This window comes from Phoenix dactylifera, chromosome 12, assembly GCF_009389715.1.
Source record: "Phoenix dactylifera cultivar Barhee BC4 chromosome 12, palm_55x_up_171113_PBpolish2nd_filt_p, whole genome shotgun sequence".
Lineage (NCBI taxonomy): Eukaryota > Viridiplantae > Streptophyta > Magnoliopsida > Arecales > Arecaceae > Phoenix > Phoenix dactylifera.
In genome coordinates, this window is record NC_052403.1 from 5,113,433 (window position 1) to 5,133,703 (window position 20,271).

At 40.4% G+C, this 20,271-nt stretch overlaps 1 protein-coding gene across 1 annotated transcript; it reads right to left on the bottom strand.

Moving 5' to 3' along the window:
• Window positions 1-13,990: 13,990 nt before the first annotated feature.
• On the bottom strand, window positions 13,991-16,198 carry LOC103708871 (protein NUCLEAR FUSION DEFECTIVE 4-like). The gene is made up of 2 exons (XM_008793970.4): window positions 15,046-16,198; window positions 13,991-14,667 (listed from the first exon to the last, which is right to left on the bottom strand). The coding sequence occupies exons 1-2, from the start codon at window positions 16,161-16,163 to the stop codon at window positions 14,259-14,261; spliced, it is 1,527 nt and encodes a 508-aa protein (XP_008792192.2). The 5' UTR covers window positions 16,164-16,198; the 3' UTR covers window positions 13,991-14,258.
• Window positions 16,199-20,271: the final 4,073 nt, after the last annotated feature.

A 20,271-nucleotide genomic window follows, 5' to 3' on the forward strand; every position in this document is an offset into this window, starting at 1 on the left:
AATAAATTTACCTCATTTATCAACTTAAGTTTTTGGGACAAGTGTGATTTTAATATGGTATCAGAATAGAGGTTTTGAGTTCGAACTCTGTCACCACACTTTTAAACTTTTAGGACAAGCTTCTAACAACCATACAATATCACATTAACATGTAAAATCCTTGCACATAAGAGGTGAGTGATCAATATGGTAAATCGAACATCCTAATTGAAGCTACACATGCAACTCCCCGTAACCTTTTTTTTTTTTTTTCCTCCTAAGATCCATGCATGTGTTCATCCGATAGTCTTTTACCTTAACATAGGCAGCACATGTACCGACTTCGTACAAAGCAGCCAAGGCTCAATACACCAGCTCAAAATATTATCTTCATTAAAACAAGATAGCCACTCATGTATGATTAAAATTTTTTCCCACATATTTGCATATTGTCCTTTCCAACTCACGTATATACATATACATATACACATATATAGATACACATATATATGTATATGTATATATGTATGTATATGTATGTATATATGTATATACGTATTTATTTGTTTCTGAGAATAATAATGCAAGGCAATGTAGCCATTAATTTCCATTCTTTAACAGTTTTGCTCGGCTGGGGGTAAGCCTTCGCTCTAGGGTTGTCTTTTAGCAGCATTTAGTGCCTTGGACGTTTTGGTAGACGTTTTAACCAAAATAAGTCGGGTACCGGCAAAGTACGCAATTAAAAAAAACCCGAACTAGCTTTAGCAAGAGCTGGCTAGAGCCAAGCAGGGGCCAATATAAATAAGTGTCCTGCAACCATCTCGTGACCTTGGAATGCATGACAACTCATGAGAGATGGGAGTATCCATGGGTGGGTAGTCCTTGTTTCTTTCACCATGGGATCTGGGGTTCCAATGGGTCCATACGTATCGCTGGTCCAGTGCCTCGAGGCCTCGGCCATTGTCCTCAGGCCACACGGCCAAATCACGTACCCTTCTATATTCACATGCAATGCCCTACCATCCATCATTGCCGCACAACGAACCACCCATGCACTCTTGCCTTTGTCTCTAGTCCTCCTTGCTGAGTTGGCCTGCTTGAAGTTTTCACGACATTAGAGCTTGATTAGTAGGTTTTCCACGCAGTACCCTATCCTTTCCTTTCTCTCGTCCATCGTTAAGGATGTTGAAATTTGGAAGCCTTTGTCTCCACATGGTAATCATTGATTACAAACTTGTTTAGCAACCGAACTGCGCATGTTTTTTGTTTCTTTTTCTTAGTTTACGAGCTAAGGGTAAACATGTGATCACTTTTGGATCCTCTTGAGCTTAAATGGTGGATTTCAATTAAATCATCCATCGATTCTGGCGTGTTGATCAATGTATGGTGGTGATGGAAAGAGCATGTGTAGATGATGTGTTTATATATAACAGAACAGGCCTCACCCTAGCAGTACAATCTTATATAACAGAAATGATCATCTAGATCTATCTGTATAGGTTTAACCTTCACCTGGTCGTCCTGATAACTAGGAGAGGTTTACTCGGTCTTCCTAAAAGACTGAGAGCTCCACGATGGTTGTTTAGATCTAACCTAAAGACTACGCATACTGTTACAGCTTAGTTATAGTTCCTGTATATATATATATATATATATATATCTTTGTAATCATGATAGCGATATATAGAAAATACGGTTCTTTCCACCGTGTTTCATCTTCTATATGGTATCAGAGCATCATTAGTTCACACGAGCATTAGATCCTCTTGGTTTTTGCTCTTTCTTCCGCTCATGGCTGATGCTAGTTCCTCCACCAACCCAATCGTGAACAATCTTGTTTCTGTTAATCCCACCACTCTTCTGGTAGCTGTGATCAATGCCTCCTCTCAACTCCCTCTTAAACTCACGCCAACGAATTTTCCATCTGGGCGTGCCGGTTTATATCCTTGCTCATCGGCTATGATCTGATGGGCTACATTGATGGCAAAATCCAACGTGTCCATCATGTGTCCAAACTTGTACGCAACCACTCACCATCCATCAAAGCATGGACGGCATGAGACATCAAACAGGGCTCGTGAGTTGGATCTGAATTAGTAGCTGGCTATGTTCACTAGTTGATTTGATTTCATGACTCACCGCTGAGAAAAGTTTCCATTGATCAGCCAGCCTGACCGCATGCCGATCGAGCAGCCTATTCCTATTGACATGGGACCATTTTGTAGAAATCCTCTTGCGGTTTGCTTGCATGGCTTGCAGCCACTATGGACTTTGGTCCATATGTAAGCAGTAGCATGGCCCAAATCCAAAGGAGGGCTTATGAAACATCCCATGGTTCCTAGATCGCATAATAGCAAAAGGATGGTCCAGAAGAGATTAATCTTTTATACCACCAAGTGTTTGCTTGGATGGCATCAAACTTTATTACTCGAGCAAAAGGGCGAGGGTTCAATCCAATTGGAAACAGTGCAAGAGGGGGTGGGTACAAGGTAAAAAAAAAATGAAGATAATTAACCACTCCTAATAAAAAAAAAAAAAAAAAGAGGAGGAGGAGGAGGAGGAGAAGAAGAAAGAAAGCTTCATGTTTATAACTAAAAAATTCAAATGCAGCCATTCTCGCAAAAAGATTCAGCATATATCTATAATTTGAAGCGAAAAGCATCTCATTTCTTTTTCGTTTGCGGGTAGCATGTTAAACCACCAACCCATGCACTCTACATAGAAGTACAGAACTATCTAGATCTGACATTTTTTTGTTTCAAATTAAATATTAATTTACATCTTATATTAACATTTAGTACATTCTAACATATTCAAAAATCAAATTATTAAAAATTAAAAACTAGACAAAATTAAAATAAGTTTTTTTTGGCAAGTATACCTCCTAAATATATGAAATTACATGAATACTCTCATAAAATTACTATTTACATGTATATCCTTCTTCTTTTTTTTTTTTGCATATGTACCCATATCATTTAACGTTATTACAAAATAAACGGCTTAAAATTAAAATGACTAAAATACTTTTATGGATAGATTTGCAAAAAAAGTTATAAGGGTATATATGCAAACAACAACTTTACGAGGATATTCGTATAATTTTTCATATTTAGAAGAGTATACATTTACAAAAATCTATTAAAAAAATAAAACTTAGATAAAATTTGTCAAGTCTTTTATGATTCAGTTGGATTGACAAGTCAAAAAAATATGAAGTCATATTGTCAATTTTCTTTTGTAAGATTTTGACTTAATCGATTTGGAAAATCAAGTGATCATTTGAGTAATTCTATTCTTCATTTAATTTTGATATAATTATCATTATTGAATCTGTAACATCTATATATTCGTCGTTCTTTTTTAAAAATTAAAACATATCAAATTTAAATTAATTATAGATGCTTAGATTGGTAAAATATTTTTTAGTGATTTGTAGATGTTGAGTTGTTGATTATTTTTTAGGCGAGAATTTCGTAAAAGCAACATGATTTATTTTATAAAAATTGATATTAGTATAATTTAATCTTTTTTTGTTATTTTTTTATTAATGATTATTTTTACTAGATTTTGATCATTTTTATTGATTTTTTTTAAATGTATACCCTTCTAAATATGCATAATTATATGAATATTCTTACAAAATTATTATTTGCATGTCGATCCATATAAAATTTTCTTTTTTCATGTATATCCATAATTTTTAATTTTTAATTATTTATTTTTTAAACTGCGTTACATGGTATGGTACATATTATAATAATAATAATAATAATAATAATAATAATAAGTATAATGTAAAATAATTTTATAAAGATATTCAGATAATTTTATATATTTGGAAGGATATATATAAAAAAATTATTAAAATATCACGAATCTAATAAGTAGTTTCCTCCCGACGTCGTCAACAACGTGCTCTCCAAACTGCATCTGCCACGGGTCCAAGGCCATATTAATGCAGTGCATGGGTCCTGAACGCAAACGAATGGCGAGTGCACCGCAGAAGGGTAACATCCCTCCGGAATGGAGGGTCCGCAGCCCCCCCGTCACTTCGTGGGCCCCTGGACAAGTGGCGCACACGGCACGGCTCGCTAGGCAGGTTGCGCACGACCGTGCCCCAGAAACCGTACATTCGGACACTATTCTTTTTGAAAGAGACTCGACCACAGTGATTAAGTAGGTATGAGATCGAATGAGCATGGCCGAGGAGAAACCGTTGCTTCACGATACCTGCAGTCCACTAAAAAAGTGTGTACCTTACTAGGCAACGTACGTCTACAGAAAGATAAATGGGGCTGCTGACTGGATTGCCTCTTATGCGGCTCAGCATTCTGGTGGCTTTATTTGGACGGCCTATTAAGTGGTGCCGGAGTTCTTGGATAGCTTTTTACTTTTTTCTATGTTTGCCGCATTTCCATCTGCAGGGTGTGAGCCGTTGTTATAAAAAAGAAAAAAATGACGCATTCTTTTGCCCTCGTTGCATGGTTGCCAACCCACTTGTTCTTTCCTTTGCTGCTTATCATTTTAGAGATCGAAGTTTTCTAGGCCAGTTTTATATCCATTCCGTATTTTGTCAATTGGCTCAAATGGTAATGCTCGGACGCACATGCCTCGCGAAAGAGCTTGCCGACCCTGCCGTGACTTCTAAAATTAAGTGGGAAAACGAACGGCAGATCCCCCAGTTCTCATGGAAATTTTAAGCGTGGTAGAACTTTAACAAGCCTCAAATATCACTCATTAAAGTTCGTAAAACTCGCAGACTGCTCGCTCATCAGCATAGACAACAGTATACTTGTAGTTATCCGACGTTCATTGTCTGCAACAGCCAGCAACGGTAGGTATATGGTTTCTAGTGACAACTTCTTTTGCGTAGGTTGAGACAGAGGACCTGCAAAGTGAACATGTGCATTAAGTTATTTATTTTTTTTTCTTTTTCTTTCATCTAGGACATGTCTTTTCTATTATTATGTATATCTTGAGTTTACAAATCTTAGAAAGCCAAAAAAATAAATATTTTTCTGAAGCGGAGTTCAAGAAGTGAGCGGACTAATCTGTTAATTATTATAGGACTCCAATTCGAGTCTATATTGACTTACTCTATAATATATATCTCTTATAATACGAATAAAAAAGAATAGTTGAGTGTTCTACACATCGGATGCAGGCTAGAATTTGTGAGAAAAATTTATGTTCTATAATATCTTATTTTCATAGTAAAGCTTCTGCATTGTCTCGTGGATATAGGTCAATAGATCAAACTATATAAATATTGTACACTTTTGTTCTTTTCTTATTTTTTTTCATTTTTGTTTCGTGTGATTCTCCTGTTTACCTCACCATCTACAAAATTTTAAAAAAAATAATTAATTTTTTTTATTTTAGATTATCTTTCTTTTTAGACTTGGTTATGGTTGTACTAGTAGTCCATTAATTAGCTGTAAGTGGAAAGTTCAAAGCTAATTTCAACTTTTGCAATCGACAAGCCGGTGAAATTCATTGATCAATGGAAATTAACCGTTAATCTACCGCATGGGCAGGCATACAAGCTAAGCCCTTGTAAATGAAGAAGAATGCAATTCTTATATTTGCCTCCTATTTATGAAGGAATCTACATTAGAACGTGTGAACACGACCAAGCTACAAAGTGACAATTAAAGTAGCCTTTCCATGACGGCATGTAGATCCAATAAAAAAGAGTAATTCCCCAAGTGCATGAATGCCTGCACTTAATTGACCGTTTGTGGACCCATATGGGCCATTCAATTGCAATTTTTCTGTTAATGGAGCGAATCTTATGATTAAAAAAATTAAACATAATTTTATGCGGCATCTTTTTTCTTTCTCATTTTTAGAATATTTTTTTATCGATACATACCATATAATCAGATGATACTTATCAAGCAAATTACTCATCTAACAAATCAATATATATAGATCTCTATATAAATCGATACATAATTTCAAAAACATTATGTTCACCGGTACACAATACATGGCCATATAATATACATTTAATAGATTAATTATCTAACAACCTAATACATACCTCTGAGCAAATAGATATATAGTTTCTAGAATATCATATACACCAATACGCACTACAGAGCAAGATGATAAATACTCGTTGACTTCTTAATACATACTACAAGCTTCTTTGATACATGCCTAGTAGTGATCTAATACATCTCTAAATAAAATGATACAGTTTTCAGAATATATTTTTTGCTGATACATACTACATTGCCAAGTGATACATAACAAATAAATTAGATATTTAGCAAGCTAATATATATTTGTAGATAAATTGATACACAATTTTAAAACATGATATTTATCTATATCAATATATTGTACACAGTTTTCTAGCTTGGTCTAATATAAAAAATTATATACATACTATTTTTAGATTTCACAAACTCTTAAGTGCAACTTAATCGAACATCATATGAGGTTCTCATGATCTTCGGAAGTTGTGATGCTCATTTCGACTTCCAATGTGGATGATCTTTCTCTCAAACCATAGCCGATACGCAACTCAACTTCCTATGCAGAGGATCTTTCTTTCGAACCATCTTTTAGACCTAATCAATACGATTAAAGTGATCGACATTGGACAGGTAATTACCAAAACCATCAACACGCCCTTCAAAAAGAGCGGTCGGCATTGCTTCATCCCTTTCAACTAGAGTGGTCGGTGAACGTTGAAATGGATGCTCCTAGATCTCCTGCTTCAGCTTCAAAATCCAACGCAAACTCTGCCATTATTATGCTCGCTCGGCCTTCGCCAACTGGTCCCATTTAGTGCAGGCGTGCTACCCTTATTGCCGAACTTTTCCCAGTTCCCAGGTAACTCCAAGCAGACACAGCTAGCTAGCGTTGTCATTGAGGTCCATTTCATTCCACCAACCAATTAGCACAATGAGTGCAGGTTTACACTCAAGTTTACAAAAGATCCATGGGAGTGGCATCATAATCTCGTCGGCATGACACGGGCAGAGTGCATAAAATTATGGAAGCATTATATTGCATGGGACCAGTCTAGTTGATGAAGAAGTGCGTCGCATCAGCTATATCCCATGAATCTATCTCGTATTTGGTTTTTCGCTTGCAGTAGTTCTCCATTTAGAATAATTTGGTTCGGAGCTCCATCACTCAGATGCCAATCTTGTTTCTTTCGACACGAGAGTACAGAAGAAGTCTTTTCATGATTCAATGATTTCGCGACCTTCTCGAGCAAACAGCTACATGGCACCTTGTATGAGAAGTATTACGCTTGTGGTAGAGATCCATCCATTTAATCCATCTTTTACCTGGCCCTGAAGCCAAAAAGTGGCAGCCGAAAGATTGAAGAGGGAAACTACGCTGACGTTCAAGCAAAAGCTACTTTCCAACAAAGAGATCGAAAAGGACAAGAATTCTGGTCTACTAGATTCACATCAGGCTGAAGAATTCAAAGTAGAATTAATGGCGAAAATAGAATCTTCATTTTGAGCATGTGGTGCCTGTTTGATGAGCTACAGAGACTGTAACGGTGTCCCGTCCACACCCTCTCCATTAGCCGACTCCGGTTTGCATTCAATCAATAGAATGAGTGGAGGCTATTCAATTTAATTAAACAAAATCAATAGAGACTGTAACGGTGTCCCGTTCACACCCTCTCCATGGTCCTTCTCCAGGCCAAGCGAGTTTCTTCTGATACCGTCTGCTGCAATTGATGTAGATTGCAATGGAAGATACAACTAAAAAGTTTATTTTTCTAAGTTAGTTGTAGATATGCATAACCTGACAAGTAAGCTATATTTTTTAGGATGATATCGACATTATAATATGAAAAAAAAAATATAGTGGGAAAGAAAACACGGATTGATTTAATATGATATGAAAGAAATTGTGGTCTGAAACAAGCAGAACCGAGAATATATTAAGACATTTTAAGAATCAATTGAAATTTCAATTTTGATACAAGTTATAACCGTCTAACCAGTAATGCAGGAGTTCTTGAAGCCTGTTAAACAGCTTTAAATGCCATTAGTTCAGCAGGACCCCATAATTGTGACCACCATTTGAGAGCCATCCACATAATTACAAAAATCTCAATCAACTAATTAAACTTCTCTAATATACTTGACCATTAGTTCAGCGAAGTACTCAGTTGACGTGCCCACTTCCCATGCAGTGAATCTTTTCCACGCAATTGGTGTGGTACCTCCTCATGGGACCGGCCTCATTTAAATTTTAAAATAATAATAATAATAATAATAATAAAAGTTAAAGATGGTGGTTTAAAACCACCGGGCTGAGGCAGGAGTTTTCGGGTCTCCCAAGGAATAGAAAAAAAAAAGGTGTAATTTTGTCAAATGGTTGAATGATTGATTTTATTCAAATTTAGCTGAAATTTCAGTATGTTGTTGCAGACATTGAAAGCTACGGATTGAACGGTTTGGATCTTTGAAAAACTTTATCTATTGACTATTTCAGGTGTCAATAATTGGTGAAATCTATTTTCTATTTTATTGTTTTTTTTTGAAATCCATTAGTTTGGTCATGAATGTACGTGGAAGCCTCTATTTGATATAGAGAGTATATATTGTAATTTCATTATTTTAAATAATAAAAAAATGGCTGAATTAGATTTCGTTTTTTTTTCCAGTACATCGAAGATTTTTTATGTTAAAAAAATAATGTTACCTCTTGTGTGTGGATTTGCTTATTAATTAATTGCTCGAGTAGATTATAAAGATTATTGTTGTTTGGTGAGTGATTTTTAATTACACAAAGAGAAAAAAAAATGTTTGCGGCATCATTAGTTTTTTTATTGTATTTTTCCAACAAAATTCAGGTGCAAAATAGAGAAAAATGAGTAATGTAGGGTAGCTAGTTTTATCATCCTCAAAATAATTCAGTTTCCGCACTTGTGCCCAAGGCATTAAGAACATCTACATGTCTTCTAACTGATGGGGACATCAGAGCCCTTCATCCAGATGATCCTGAGCCCTCGGATTGAATCAGACCCGTTTATTTGCATATTTATTTTATTTTATTTCTGGGTTTATTTGCATTTAGGGATTTGTGGTTTATTTTATTTCTGGGTTCATTTGCATTTTAGGGCTTATTTGTGTTATTTGTGGGCTTATTAGGAGTTATTTTTGTGTAAGGGGGGTTTCATGCAAATTGTGTATTTGGGCCCTATATATAGGGAACTATTTTCTTGATTAGGGTTTAATGAAGAATTAAGAATTTCTTTTCCCCCACATTTTCCTCTTCTTCTCTTCTCCTCCCTTCTCCTTCTTCTCTTCTTCTTCCTCCTTCTCTTCTCCTCTTATTCTGCTTCCATTTAAAATTTGGTTCTACATCAACTTGGTATCAGAGCAAGGCTGGTTTTGCCCCTGCTGCCAAAGCCCCGATCCATCTCCCGGCTACTTCTTCCAAACCAAAAAAAAAAAATTTCTCTCTCTCGGTTCAAACCAGAGGAAAAAGGAAACCCCTTTCCACCGGCCACCGCCCTAGTCATCCACTCCACCAGAATCTCACTGAAGTCTCCCCCGATCACCCGAGACTTCATCTGTCTCTTCCCTCTCGGTTCTCATCAAAAAAAAAAAAGAAAAGAAAACTTTCTGTAGCCGAGAGAGGAGGAAGAACAGCAGCCCCTGTGCCGGATTCTCCCTGCCCGTCGGCGCACTTGATCCGCCGCCGCCATCAGTCGCCGCCGCTTCCCCCACCACCGGCAAACACTGTCAGCCGGTGTATGGCCGAGCGCCGACGGATTCCCGGATTCCTGTGGCCGCACGAATACTACGCCGTACGTCGACCACGGACACCGGAGCGCGTCGAAGGGCCACGTGTGACTCCCGCTGCCGGAAAGAGGAAGAGCGTCGCCGACCTATTTTCGACCTTGTCCCTCGGCACTGTCGACGCACCCGCCGACCACCGCGCACAAGGAAATCCCGGCCGCCACCACGACCAGCCGCCGCTTGTCGCCGCCGACAACGGAGCCACGACTGCAGTCTCCATCGCCGTTCCGTTCGGCCGCTCCGCAACCACCGCCGAAGCGACCGGAACGCCCTCCCGAATCGATCGGGAGGTTGAAGAAGAAGTTACGGTAACGGGTCGGTTCTAAACCCGTTACCCCAACCCGATAACCCGGGTCTTCAAAAAAAAAAAAAATTCCGTAGGATCACGTGACCTGCACGTGTTCCCAAAAAAAAAAAAAACTAACCTCTGTGACTCTGTCTCTGCCGAAGGAAACCCTAGGGGTTTCCGCCGCTTCCTTCGCCGCCGTCGCCGAGCTCAGCCTGCAGCGCCGCCTCCAGCCGCTCCGCCTTCGTCACCTCCACAGTCTCCGCCGTGCCGCCGAACCCCCACGAGTCCACCGCCGCCGTGCGACGCCTCCTTCGGGCGCCTCTTTCCCGCGGCCGACCGCCGACGATCGAAGCCGACCGTCACCGAGCCCCGACGACGCCCTCCCCGCCGAGCCGCACCACTTGCATACCCTTCGCCACCTCCGCCCGTGTCGCTCCGCCTTTGCCGCTTCCGCCCGTGATGCCTCCTGCCGCCGACGAGATCCGCCTCCGCCCGTGCCGTCTCCTGCCGCCGCCTCGCCGTCCCCGCCGCTCCCGCGACCGCCCGATTGCCACCACCGCTGCATCCTTCCCCGCGCCCGCGTGCTCCACCACTGCCGCCGTGCGCCGTTGGCCGCTGCCTACTCCGGACGGACCGCTTGCAGCGCCCATCGCCGAGCCTTCGTCCGAGCCGCTCCCATCCAGCTCTCATCCGCGATCAGGGACACCCCTGTGTGCCAGGCTGCCAGCCAAGAGGTGGCATCAGGCCACATCCGAGCCCGACCGGCCTGGCCCAGTTATCCTAAGCAGGCCGCCAACCCAGGCCCGTGCACCGTGATTTGAGCGCGGCCCAAGGCCCTTGGCCGCAGGCCCTGTTTCAGGCCCGATCCAGAGTGTTCTTCAGCCCATTTCAACAGCCCAGGAATCCTTGTGCTGTAGATCCAGGTCCACAACTCCAGCTAGCTCTGCCCGGCGCCAACTTCGTGTTCGAGACTCCACAACGGACGCTTCCGGTTGACTGCATCCGTCACAGGTGATAGGTTTCTACTTTTTCTGGCTTGTTCATTTAATTATGTTCTGGTTCTCTTGCATGATAGCCACATTTTGAAAACCTACTTTTGTTGTCAAAATTTAGAACATAGAACCCCTACTTTCAAACCCATTCTATTCGCCTTTTAAAATCTAGATATTAAATTAGCACACCTTAGTAACAGGACGTTTCTCGATATTATTCGATCAGATTACTTTAGGATCAGAACAACTGTACTACTTGATTGCAATCTAACTTCTTAAATTGAATAATCTTAATTCTTAATTCGAATAACCGAAGTAAAATCAGCAATATTTAAATTTTAAGTTATTATTGTGAAGACTTGCTGATTTCTGAAATCATAATAGATTGCATTAGTAGGTTGTCCTGCATCAAATTTGGTCCTACATTATAGTTATTAGGGTTTCATTAGTGACACTGCATTTCACATCATCATCCAGTGTCATCATTGCATGCCAACCTGTAGTGATATGGAGTACTATCTCAGTCAACCTAAAACCCCTGTAGCTACCATGAATTCCGATATTTTGAGGTCTATCAAAGAACAGATCGTTGCCATGCGGGCTGGATACAAGGAATTCAAACAAGAGATCCGTGAGCTCGTGCAAAATTCTAGGACCCCTAAATCGCCAGCCCCTGTTACAGCCCAACCTAAAATCGGTTTGGTCGCACCACCTGTAGTCCTTCCCCACTCTCCTAGGCACCAAACCCAATACTCTAGGTGTCAACAATTCGGCCACATAGCGCCCCAATGTTCCACTAAGACCTACCCGATTACTGAACCAGAAGTTAGGAACCAAGAGGCCGAATATGTCGAAGAAGTCTATGAACCAAATATAGAAGATTACGAAGAAGACTTTGAAGACGAACCTATAGAATTAGATTTTGTCCAAAATGATTTCCAAAGGGAGACTATTGATCTAAGTACAACCAAGTCATTTCACATCACTACTGTGGAAGAGATAGTGACAGATATTGAGAGTCAGTCACCTGAATTGGCACTTGTAGCTAAAGATACCCATGTGAAGTCCAATCTTGAACATTCCCCTATAGTAGTTTCCCTTCTAGAGGAGCTTAATGATGTAGTCCCTGATGATCTTCCGGATGCACTTTCTCCGATGCGTGATATCCAACACGCAATTGATCTAGTTTCCGGAGTATTTCTGCCCAACCTTCCACATCATAGACTCAACCCAAATGCATATGCTAGGACTTGGGATTTAATATTACCGACAGTTGAGTTTGCATATAATAGTTCGGCTCATAAGTCCATAGGCATAAATTCATTCGAAGTGGTGCATGATTACAAACCTAGGCAACCCATAGACTTGTTTTTCATGTCTCATCAGTATAGAGTCTTTGAGTCTGTACAATCAATTGCTTCACATCCACATTCATTGCATCAAGAATTCAGCAATTGTAGTCATTTTAATAACTTAAAATGTAAATTCCTTGCTGATTTACACATACGTTATAAAGAGTTAAGTGAAAAAGGTTACGTCATGATAAGAATTAGACTTGAACGATTTTCTTCAGATACGTTTAAGAAATTGCAAACTTGTAGTGCAGAACCGTTCAAAATCTTAAAGACAATCAGTTCGAATGCATATGTTGTGGATCTTCCTGATGACTATGGGATTAGTGCGACATTTAATATTGAAGATTTGATCCCATACAAAAAGATAATATTCATGCCTTCTGACCCCTTTATTGATATACCTACCCATGTTGGACACCTTGACCTATTACCTGCTATTGAGCCACCACTTTCCAAAGTTCATGCACGCAGAGAACAAATAGAACATATATTGGATGAGCAGGTTATTTCAACCAGGAACGGTGGTTACCAACGTTACCTTGTTCGGTGGAAAGGTCGACCAAAGTCTGATGTGACGTGGATTTTCAGAGCACAGTTACAGCGCCTCAACCCCGATCTTCTGGAGCAGTACGACAGCCGACCAGACCTGTACTCGACGGGGTCGAGTTTTTCTCACCCGGGAGGAGTTGATGGGGACATCAGAGCCCTTCATCCAGATGATCCTGAGCCCCCGGATTGAATCAGACCCGTTTATTTGCATATTTATTTTATTTTATTTCTGGGTTTATTTGCATTTAGGGATTTATTTGTGGTTTATTTTATTTCTGGGTTCATTTGCATTTTAGGACTTATTTGTGTTATTTGTGGGCTTATTAGGAGTTATTTTTGTGTAAGGGGGGTTTCATGCAAATTGTGTATTTGGGCCCTATATATAGGGAACTATTTTCTTGATTAGGGTTTAATGAAGAATTAAGAATTTCTTTTCCCCCACATTTTCCTCTTCTTCTCTTCTCCTCCCTTCTCCTTCTTCTCTTCTTCTTCCTCCTTCTCTTCTCCTCTTATTCTGCTTCCATTTAAAATTTGGTTCTACATCACTAACTTTAGGGGATGGTACTAGATTATGAATTCCAGAAACTAGTATGTGCTATTAGTTCAAAGAGACATTTGCCATTAAGAACGAAGTTATCGCCACAACGTAGTAGGATCCTATTCTGCGCCTTTAGATGTATTGGATTCTGCTTTTGTTGTAAACTGTTCTAATCCCCACCTCTCCACAAGAAAGGGCAAGAAAGAATAAAGGCGCGCACGTAAAAGTTTCAGCTGCTGGCCTCTCATTAATAATAATTCTGTTCAGTTAGGAAGAATATTTAGCCACCAAAGTGGAGTAATGATTGATGCCTGTAATTCGGTTGGCAAAGAAACCTAGTTCAGATTTAATAGCAAGAAATCATGGTTATGAAGAGCATTGAATGGTGGAATAATTCCAACTGCGTTCCTGTTTGCTCTGTAATGTAGCAACAAATATTGATGAAGCTTAAAGTAATATTTTTGATTCTGATCATCTGTCAACTACTTCAGGAATTTGCTACACCCACAAAGTAATGAGAGGAGTATTCATATTAATTTAGCAAACTTTACAGAAAGGCCAGTGTGATACATAACTACATAAGCTGGCTTTAGCAATCTCCATCAACTTGCAAAATGTGGTGGGTGTGCCTGAATACGCAAGCAGGTACCCCTACACCAATGCAACTTGTGGCCAGATTTTGATGTCCCTCAGGTCCTGAGAGTTACAATATCATGTGTGATAGCTTAATCTATGCGAGTCATCAGATCTGTAAGAAGTCTTTCAGCAAAACTTTCGAGTTCGGGCATAGAGGACTGTACAAAGAAGAGTGGCCAAGGAACAAGTAGAACCCCATATGATGAAGGTTTTCTCGAAGCATTCAGCCCCAGTGCAGCTATGGCTTCCTTCAGCTCCTTTCTGGTAAAGAAGGGCAGCACAGTAACCAAAGACAAAAGACCCTATCGGTATATTTGTGACAACAATGTTGTGGTTCACGCCAAAATGCTTGTTGCCAAATAGCTCAGAAGTTGCTGAGACTGCAATAGAGGTTATTGCCCCAGTGCATCCCCCAATAATCGCAGTGCTGAGGTACAAGAAATGTCTGCTTGGATTTAGAAGTAGGAAGAAGGCTCCTGCCATTGGAGCCATCAGTGTGGCCATGAATGCTGGCCTTGACACCATGTACCCACTTCTGAATAGATAAAAGAAGAAACGTTAAGCTTGATAAACAGCAGGTCATCATGCAAAAGGGATAAAAATAACAATAAAAGGATTTAGTGAGCTAATTAAGAGTTTATTTTGGCGCAGGATTCAGAAGTACAGAAGCATGCATTATGCTCTTGTTCATCCTCTACTTGAAAAATAGAATTATTCATGAGCTTTATATCATTTCCTAATCACTGCAAAAACACCATCTTCAACGTAACAGGGGAAGAAAATTGCATCGGAACGTAAAGAAAAATCATAAGAGGAATTAGACTGATTCTTAGATGAATTATATAAATTCTTCTTGATCAATCTTATCGTGCACGCAGAAAAGAAAAGGTGGTGATGTAAATGGAGGACTTACTTTGTTGAATAGTAGTCCAAGAAAGATGGCACGAGACGACCAAAGAAACCGAAAGAAGAAGAGAGGGAGACGAGAATAGAAGTCTTTGAGAACCGACGAGACTCCGCTATTTGTCCCAGGTTGTTCAAGAAGACCAAACCCAATGAAGCACTAAACATGTAGCTGAAGAAATACAACCAAAAGTCCACCTTTCTTAATAGTTGAAGGCCGCCAACTTCCATTGACCCTTCTACTTTCCCATCTACAGCCCCTCCTTCCTTCAACTCACAATCAATGACTCTCCCTCCAGTTTTATCCTCATCCACAGTAATATCATGAACCTTCCTCTCCCTCTTGTTCCACCATATCTCTCCTATGACTTCTTTATACTTCACGGCCAAAGGGACCACCAAAGGGGCAGTCAAAAGAATTCCTAGGCTTAACTTATGCTCTCTTGATTCAGACCTGATGCTGCCAAAAACTGCACAAATTCCAGTTGCGAGTGTTATGGCCAACATCACCATGAACCCGCAACTTGATCTTGTTTTGTTTTTGGTCTGTGACTCACGTAGAAATGGTGAAACTAAAAGACTAACTAATATAGGTACAATGGCATTGAGTAGGAGATATGCCTTGGCATTATGACTGGGCTGTGCATGGAAGACTGCATCGGCCACAACCGTGTAGACCTTGGCACTCAAACCAAGATAGCTTGTGGATAGCCCAACTGCAACATGGCTATCAGAAGGAAAATTTTGGATACAGATGAGATAGCAGCAAGTGTTGATCCAACATATGCCATTTCCAGCCAGGGCAGTGAGCATAAAGAGATGCCAGTAGGATAGATGGGTATTCTCTAGGAAGAGAAACTGCATGCCATAGCCTATCAGCCCAAAAGTTGCACCAATCACTGAGACCAGCCAGAGGGGGAGAAAAATGGCCGCAACACCAGAACACCAGCCAAAGAGCTTTCCAGCATCAGAGGCGAAAGCAAGGAAATTGAGCTGGACTTGAGAGATGGATTTAAGATCTTTAAGCTGGGATGAATAGACTGGGAAGTCTGAGTTTGCTCCATTAATAGTTTGGAGCCAGATGGTCCCAACCAAGCTCAGCCATGGAGCAGAGGAAGAGGAAGACATGGTTTCAGAATTTTTCTCACTGCTGGGAGCTGATTCGAGTGGTCGTGTATTTATAAAAAAAAAACAATCATGATAGCAGCAACCAATGGAGATTTAGAATGCTGTGGCTGTGAACCTGACATGTGGTTTCTTGCTGACCAGAATGAAAGTAGTTGATTTCTTCAAGGTCGAATTAACACCTGATGCAATGATGTTGTGGTAGAGAAAAGCTTAAAATCTATTCTATTGACATGTTCAACACTGCACATGAGAGGGTTCTGCGCACATACCTGTTGAGAAACCCAAAGGTTTGAACACAGTGCAGGGGGCAATACAAAGTCACACTCAAGGAGAGTACAGTAAAGAGAGCAAGCAGTAATGTGAACGTGAAGGCTCAATGGCCTAGCAAACGTATGCAATTACGCTATCAACACGTCAGGGGATTTTTAAGGACAAAGTATTTTGCGTGCCCTTCTTCCGCACGTTGCATCACACAGACCCATCACAAACGGCATTCACAAATTAGTGCAGGCCAAGAAAGCCAGAACTGGTTGACGTTTCAACTTTGCAGTTGCAAGCCAAGTATAACTGAACCACCTTGAAACCTTACATAATGTTTTTATGTGACAGATTATTTCTAAGTGGATGTAAGTTTATTATTCTGAGAACTTCTTAATTTTATCTTTTATTTCGTCTATTGTCGTTAGCGTGTTCTTGGTGGTATAACAGGATAATTCACAGTTAGTTTAAATTTGTTCTTTCATGGCATGTGTAATGGTCTTCCATTCTTTTTTCTTTAAAAAAAGGAGAAAAAGGTAAAGAGTTTAGTTACCTCTGCATGGCCATGTAAGTTCTTAGTCGCAAAAGGGAACCAGAAGGTGAAGGAGTTTCCTATTTCTGTTACTCATATTTTGGAATCCCTGAAATCAATACATTTCTTTTATTCTTGAACCAAAAAAAAAAAAGGAAAAAGAGAGTCCGAAACACATTTCACTACCGTGAACATGGAAAACAAATAAAAGCACTTCAGCTTGCATTTGAATTTACTATATAACCACACAAACCAAACAGGGTCTTCATGTCAATAACTACAGACTGTAACATTTGCGCTGGATAGATCTGAGACAATTGAGCAGAGTAATAAAATGGAAGGCATCAAAAGACAGCATGCTAACAAAGGAGCTAAAATAATCAGCCCCAAGAACAGAAATTTCTTTTTAAAAGTTTCATTTATTGCCAATAGAATCACTATAAAGAGAACATGGAATAAAGTTTATCCTTCCATTTTACATCGAAAAATCCATCTACTCTGCATTAGATGGGTGTTTCCTCATCTCCCTACGTACATGGGAAGTTGGTCAGAATATGGTCCTTCCAGAGTAACTCTTTGGCTTCATTTTTATTTCCACTAGCTCTGCACTCCTTGTTGCGGGAAAGATTTCTGTCAATACAATTTACACGGGCCAAGCTTTCTTACATGGATCCACATCATTTTAACTTTTAAGCCCCTTTCATCTGGTGCTCAAAACCATAATCATGCTCAAGGGCGGCCCAGTACATTTGGAGGCCTTAGGCGGATTCAATGAATGAGACCTTTTTTTAATAATAATTTTTTTTAATAAATATAAAATATTTAAAGAAAAATATGAAAATAGATAGCTATCAAGTACATTATTTCAACAAAAATACATAAATGCAACAAAAATCGACAAAAAATCTTTTTAGTTTAATATAATTTTTGAATAAAGGTATGAAAAAATAATTACGTTAAAGGAAGGCCCATAAAACTGATTAAATAACTGAGATATTGCTTGGCATTATTATTTACCATGTCAAGCAAGGGCAGAATAGAAAAAGGTCATCCTACGGCACTTAATGGCAAGGTAAAAGGAAGAATTTGTCCAGAAAGGGACCTCTCTACAAAAGAAAGTAGGGGCATTATGGGAAATTCACTCCATCTAATTAATAAAAGTTCCATCCCACCATCTCCCCTTCAAGCGAGTACCCAAGCAGCATACTTCAACATCACGGCACAGCGGCCGTTCAATCTCCAACCTCCCTTCTTTTCTCTCTCTACCAACCAAGAGGGGGTAAGAAACGGAAAGGAGAAAATTAAAAGAATCTCCACCCTCCAAGAAGTCCATCTCCAATCCCCCTATCTTTCTAGACTTTCTTCCTGATGGCCCAGCTGGATCAGGAGTAATGTGAGGGAAGGAAAACCAAGACCAAAACCAAAAAAGAGAAGGGATGAAAGATATGAGTGCCCCTCTGCAGGCTGGAAAACTCTCTCCACGTCCCTTCCATCAAGGGGCCGGGAAGACTCGTAGCCAGCTCCTGTTCCTGTTTTATATGGAGCTTTTGCTTCCTTTCTGTCATTGGAACGGGGCCTTTGCTTCCTTGGTCCTTGGCCCGAGGCCTTAGGCGACCGCCTCGGTCGCCTAACGCTCGGGCCGGATTCATGCTTATATACATACGTACATCTTCTCTCTTGTTCTTTTTTTTTCTTTTCTTCTTCGGCATCTTAGAACGGCCACATACGACGTACGTACATACACATCGGTTTATACAATTATACTTCCCTTCTTATAAGTAAATTATATAGATGTTTTATCCACCTTCGAAGACCTTAAGAGCACCATCTCACATCAGAAGCAGGGCTCTTGCATATGCGGAGGGAACAGAACTGCAGATTCCGTAACCAATTCCAGGTTTCCTGAGCACAGCCAAATTGCCTAATCTCCACAATGTGGCTGAAAGCAGGCTTTAAGAGGATTTGTGATCCCCAGGCCAATTAATTTATAGTATAAAGTGTCAGCAATTGAGTGAATATATGTAGGGATTTGTTGGAGAGCCATTGGTTAGGTACAGAACCTGCTTTTTTAACTAAATGTTTCATTTTCAGATCCAAAGATGCAGTTTAAATGTTCATAATTTTGCAACTTGAGACCTGAGTTCTCATTAAACTCAAACGTTCACGGATTTTTCATGTGTTGATAAGACACTTTTTGAAATTTTCAAGAGAACAAAAAGGTTCATCTTTTATAGATTTACCATGTGTTGATGAGGCACACCTTTCGAAATTGTCAACACGCTAAAAAGGTACAATTTGAAGCGCAGCTGCGACCTAGAGGGCCAAAAGTATTTTTTTTCTATAGTCTCATAATTAATTACAGGGTAAGAATTAGATGTCCCGGATAAACGGTGTAAGGCCCAGTTCCCTGGGATAATGGGCCGGCCTGAAGAGGCCAAACCCATCAGGCCTGTCGATCGTGGTCGATCGCGAGAATGGAGTTCGGTAGCGAGGGCTTGTAACCGAACAGGGGCTCACTCTTGCTTCATGGCCATTGACTTGACCCCGGCTCACTCTTGCTGAGAAGGAGATGAGAAGGAGACGAGAAGGTAAGCCAAAGCCCTCTTCCTTCTTTGCCCGTGTCTGATCAGAGCATGGAAACCGAGGTTGTGCAATGGCAAGCGCTTTCCTCTCTTCCATCCTATCAAAAACCAGCCAAGTATCGGGCTGTGTTCAGAGAGGGGCAGTCTCGCCGTCTTCATCATCGGATCCAAGTAGCCGTGTCTTGAAAGATCTGGAGAAGCTGGAGAGAACATTGAAGAGGATCCAGGCACTGGGGGGTATCTATGGTGTTCTCAACCAGAAGCGCGGCCGTGTCTTTGAAGGAGAAATCTTGCCGGGACTGTGATGAGCACAATCGTCTCTCTATGGAAGCACGACCCATGGAAGATGGGCTTGCTGAGGCCATTGATGACGTATTGGCCCACGAGATGATCCAAAAGTACGTGCAAACATTCTGTCTGAGGAGTTTGGATGGGACAAGGATCGTGCTAAGAAGATATGGTGTTTTGGGCCCGAGACCTCTGGCCCTAGCATGGTTGTTGATATGTGCAAGGGCGTACACTAGCTTAATGAAATTAAGGACTCTATTGTGGCTGGTTTCTCGTGGGCATCAGAAGAAGGGGCATTAGCCGAAGAAAAGTAAAAACACGTGTGTGGTATGCTTTGAAGTGTGTGATGCGGTTCGCACGTCAACAAGAAGGTAAACGGTACTGCAGACCGGATTGCTTTCTTTGCGGTTCATCATTCTGAAGATTTCATCTGAGCGGACCGCAAGTT

Coding starts and splice junctions, on each gene's coding strand:
- LOC103708871 (XM_008793970.4), bottom strand. CDS start 16,163: ATGTCTTCCTCTTCCTCTGCTCCATGGCTGAGCTTGGTTGGGACCATC. Junction 14,668..15,045: donor TTGGACTACTATTCAACAAA/GTAAGTCCTCCA, acceptor TTATCTATTCAG/AAGTGGGTACATGGTGTCAA.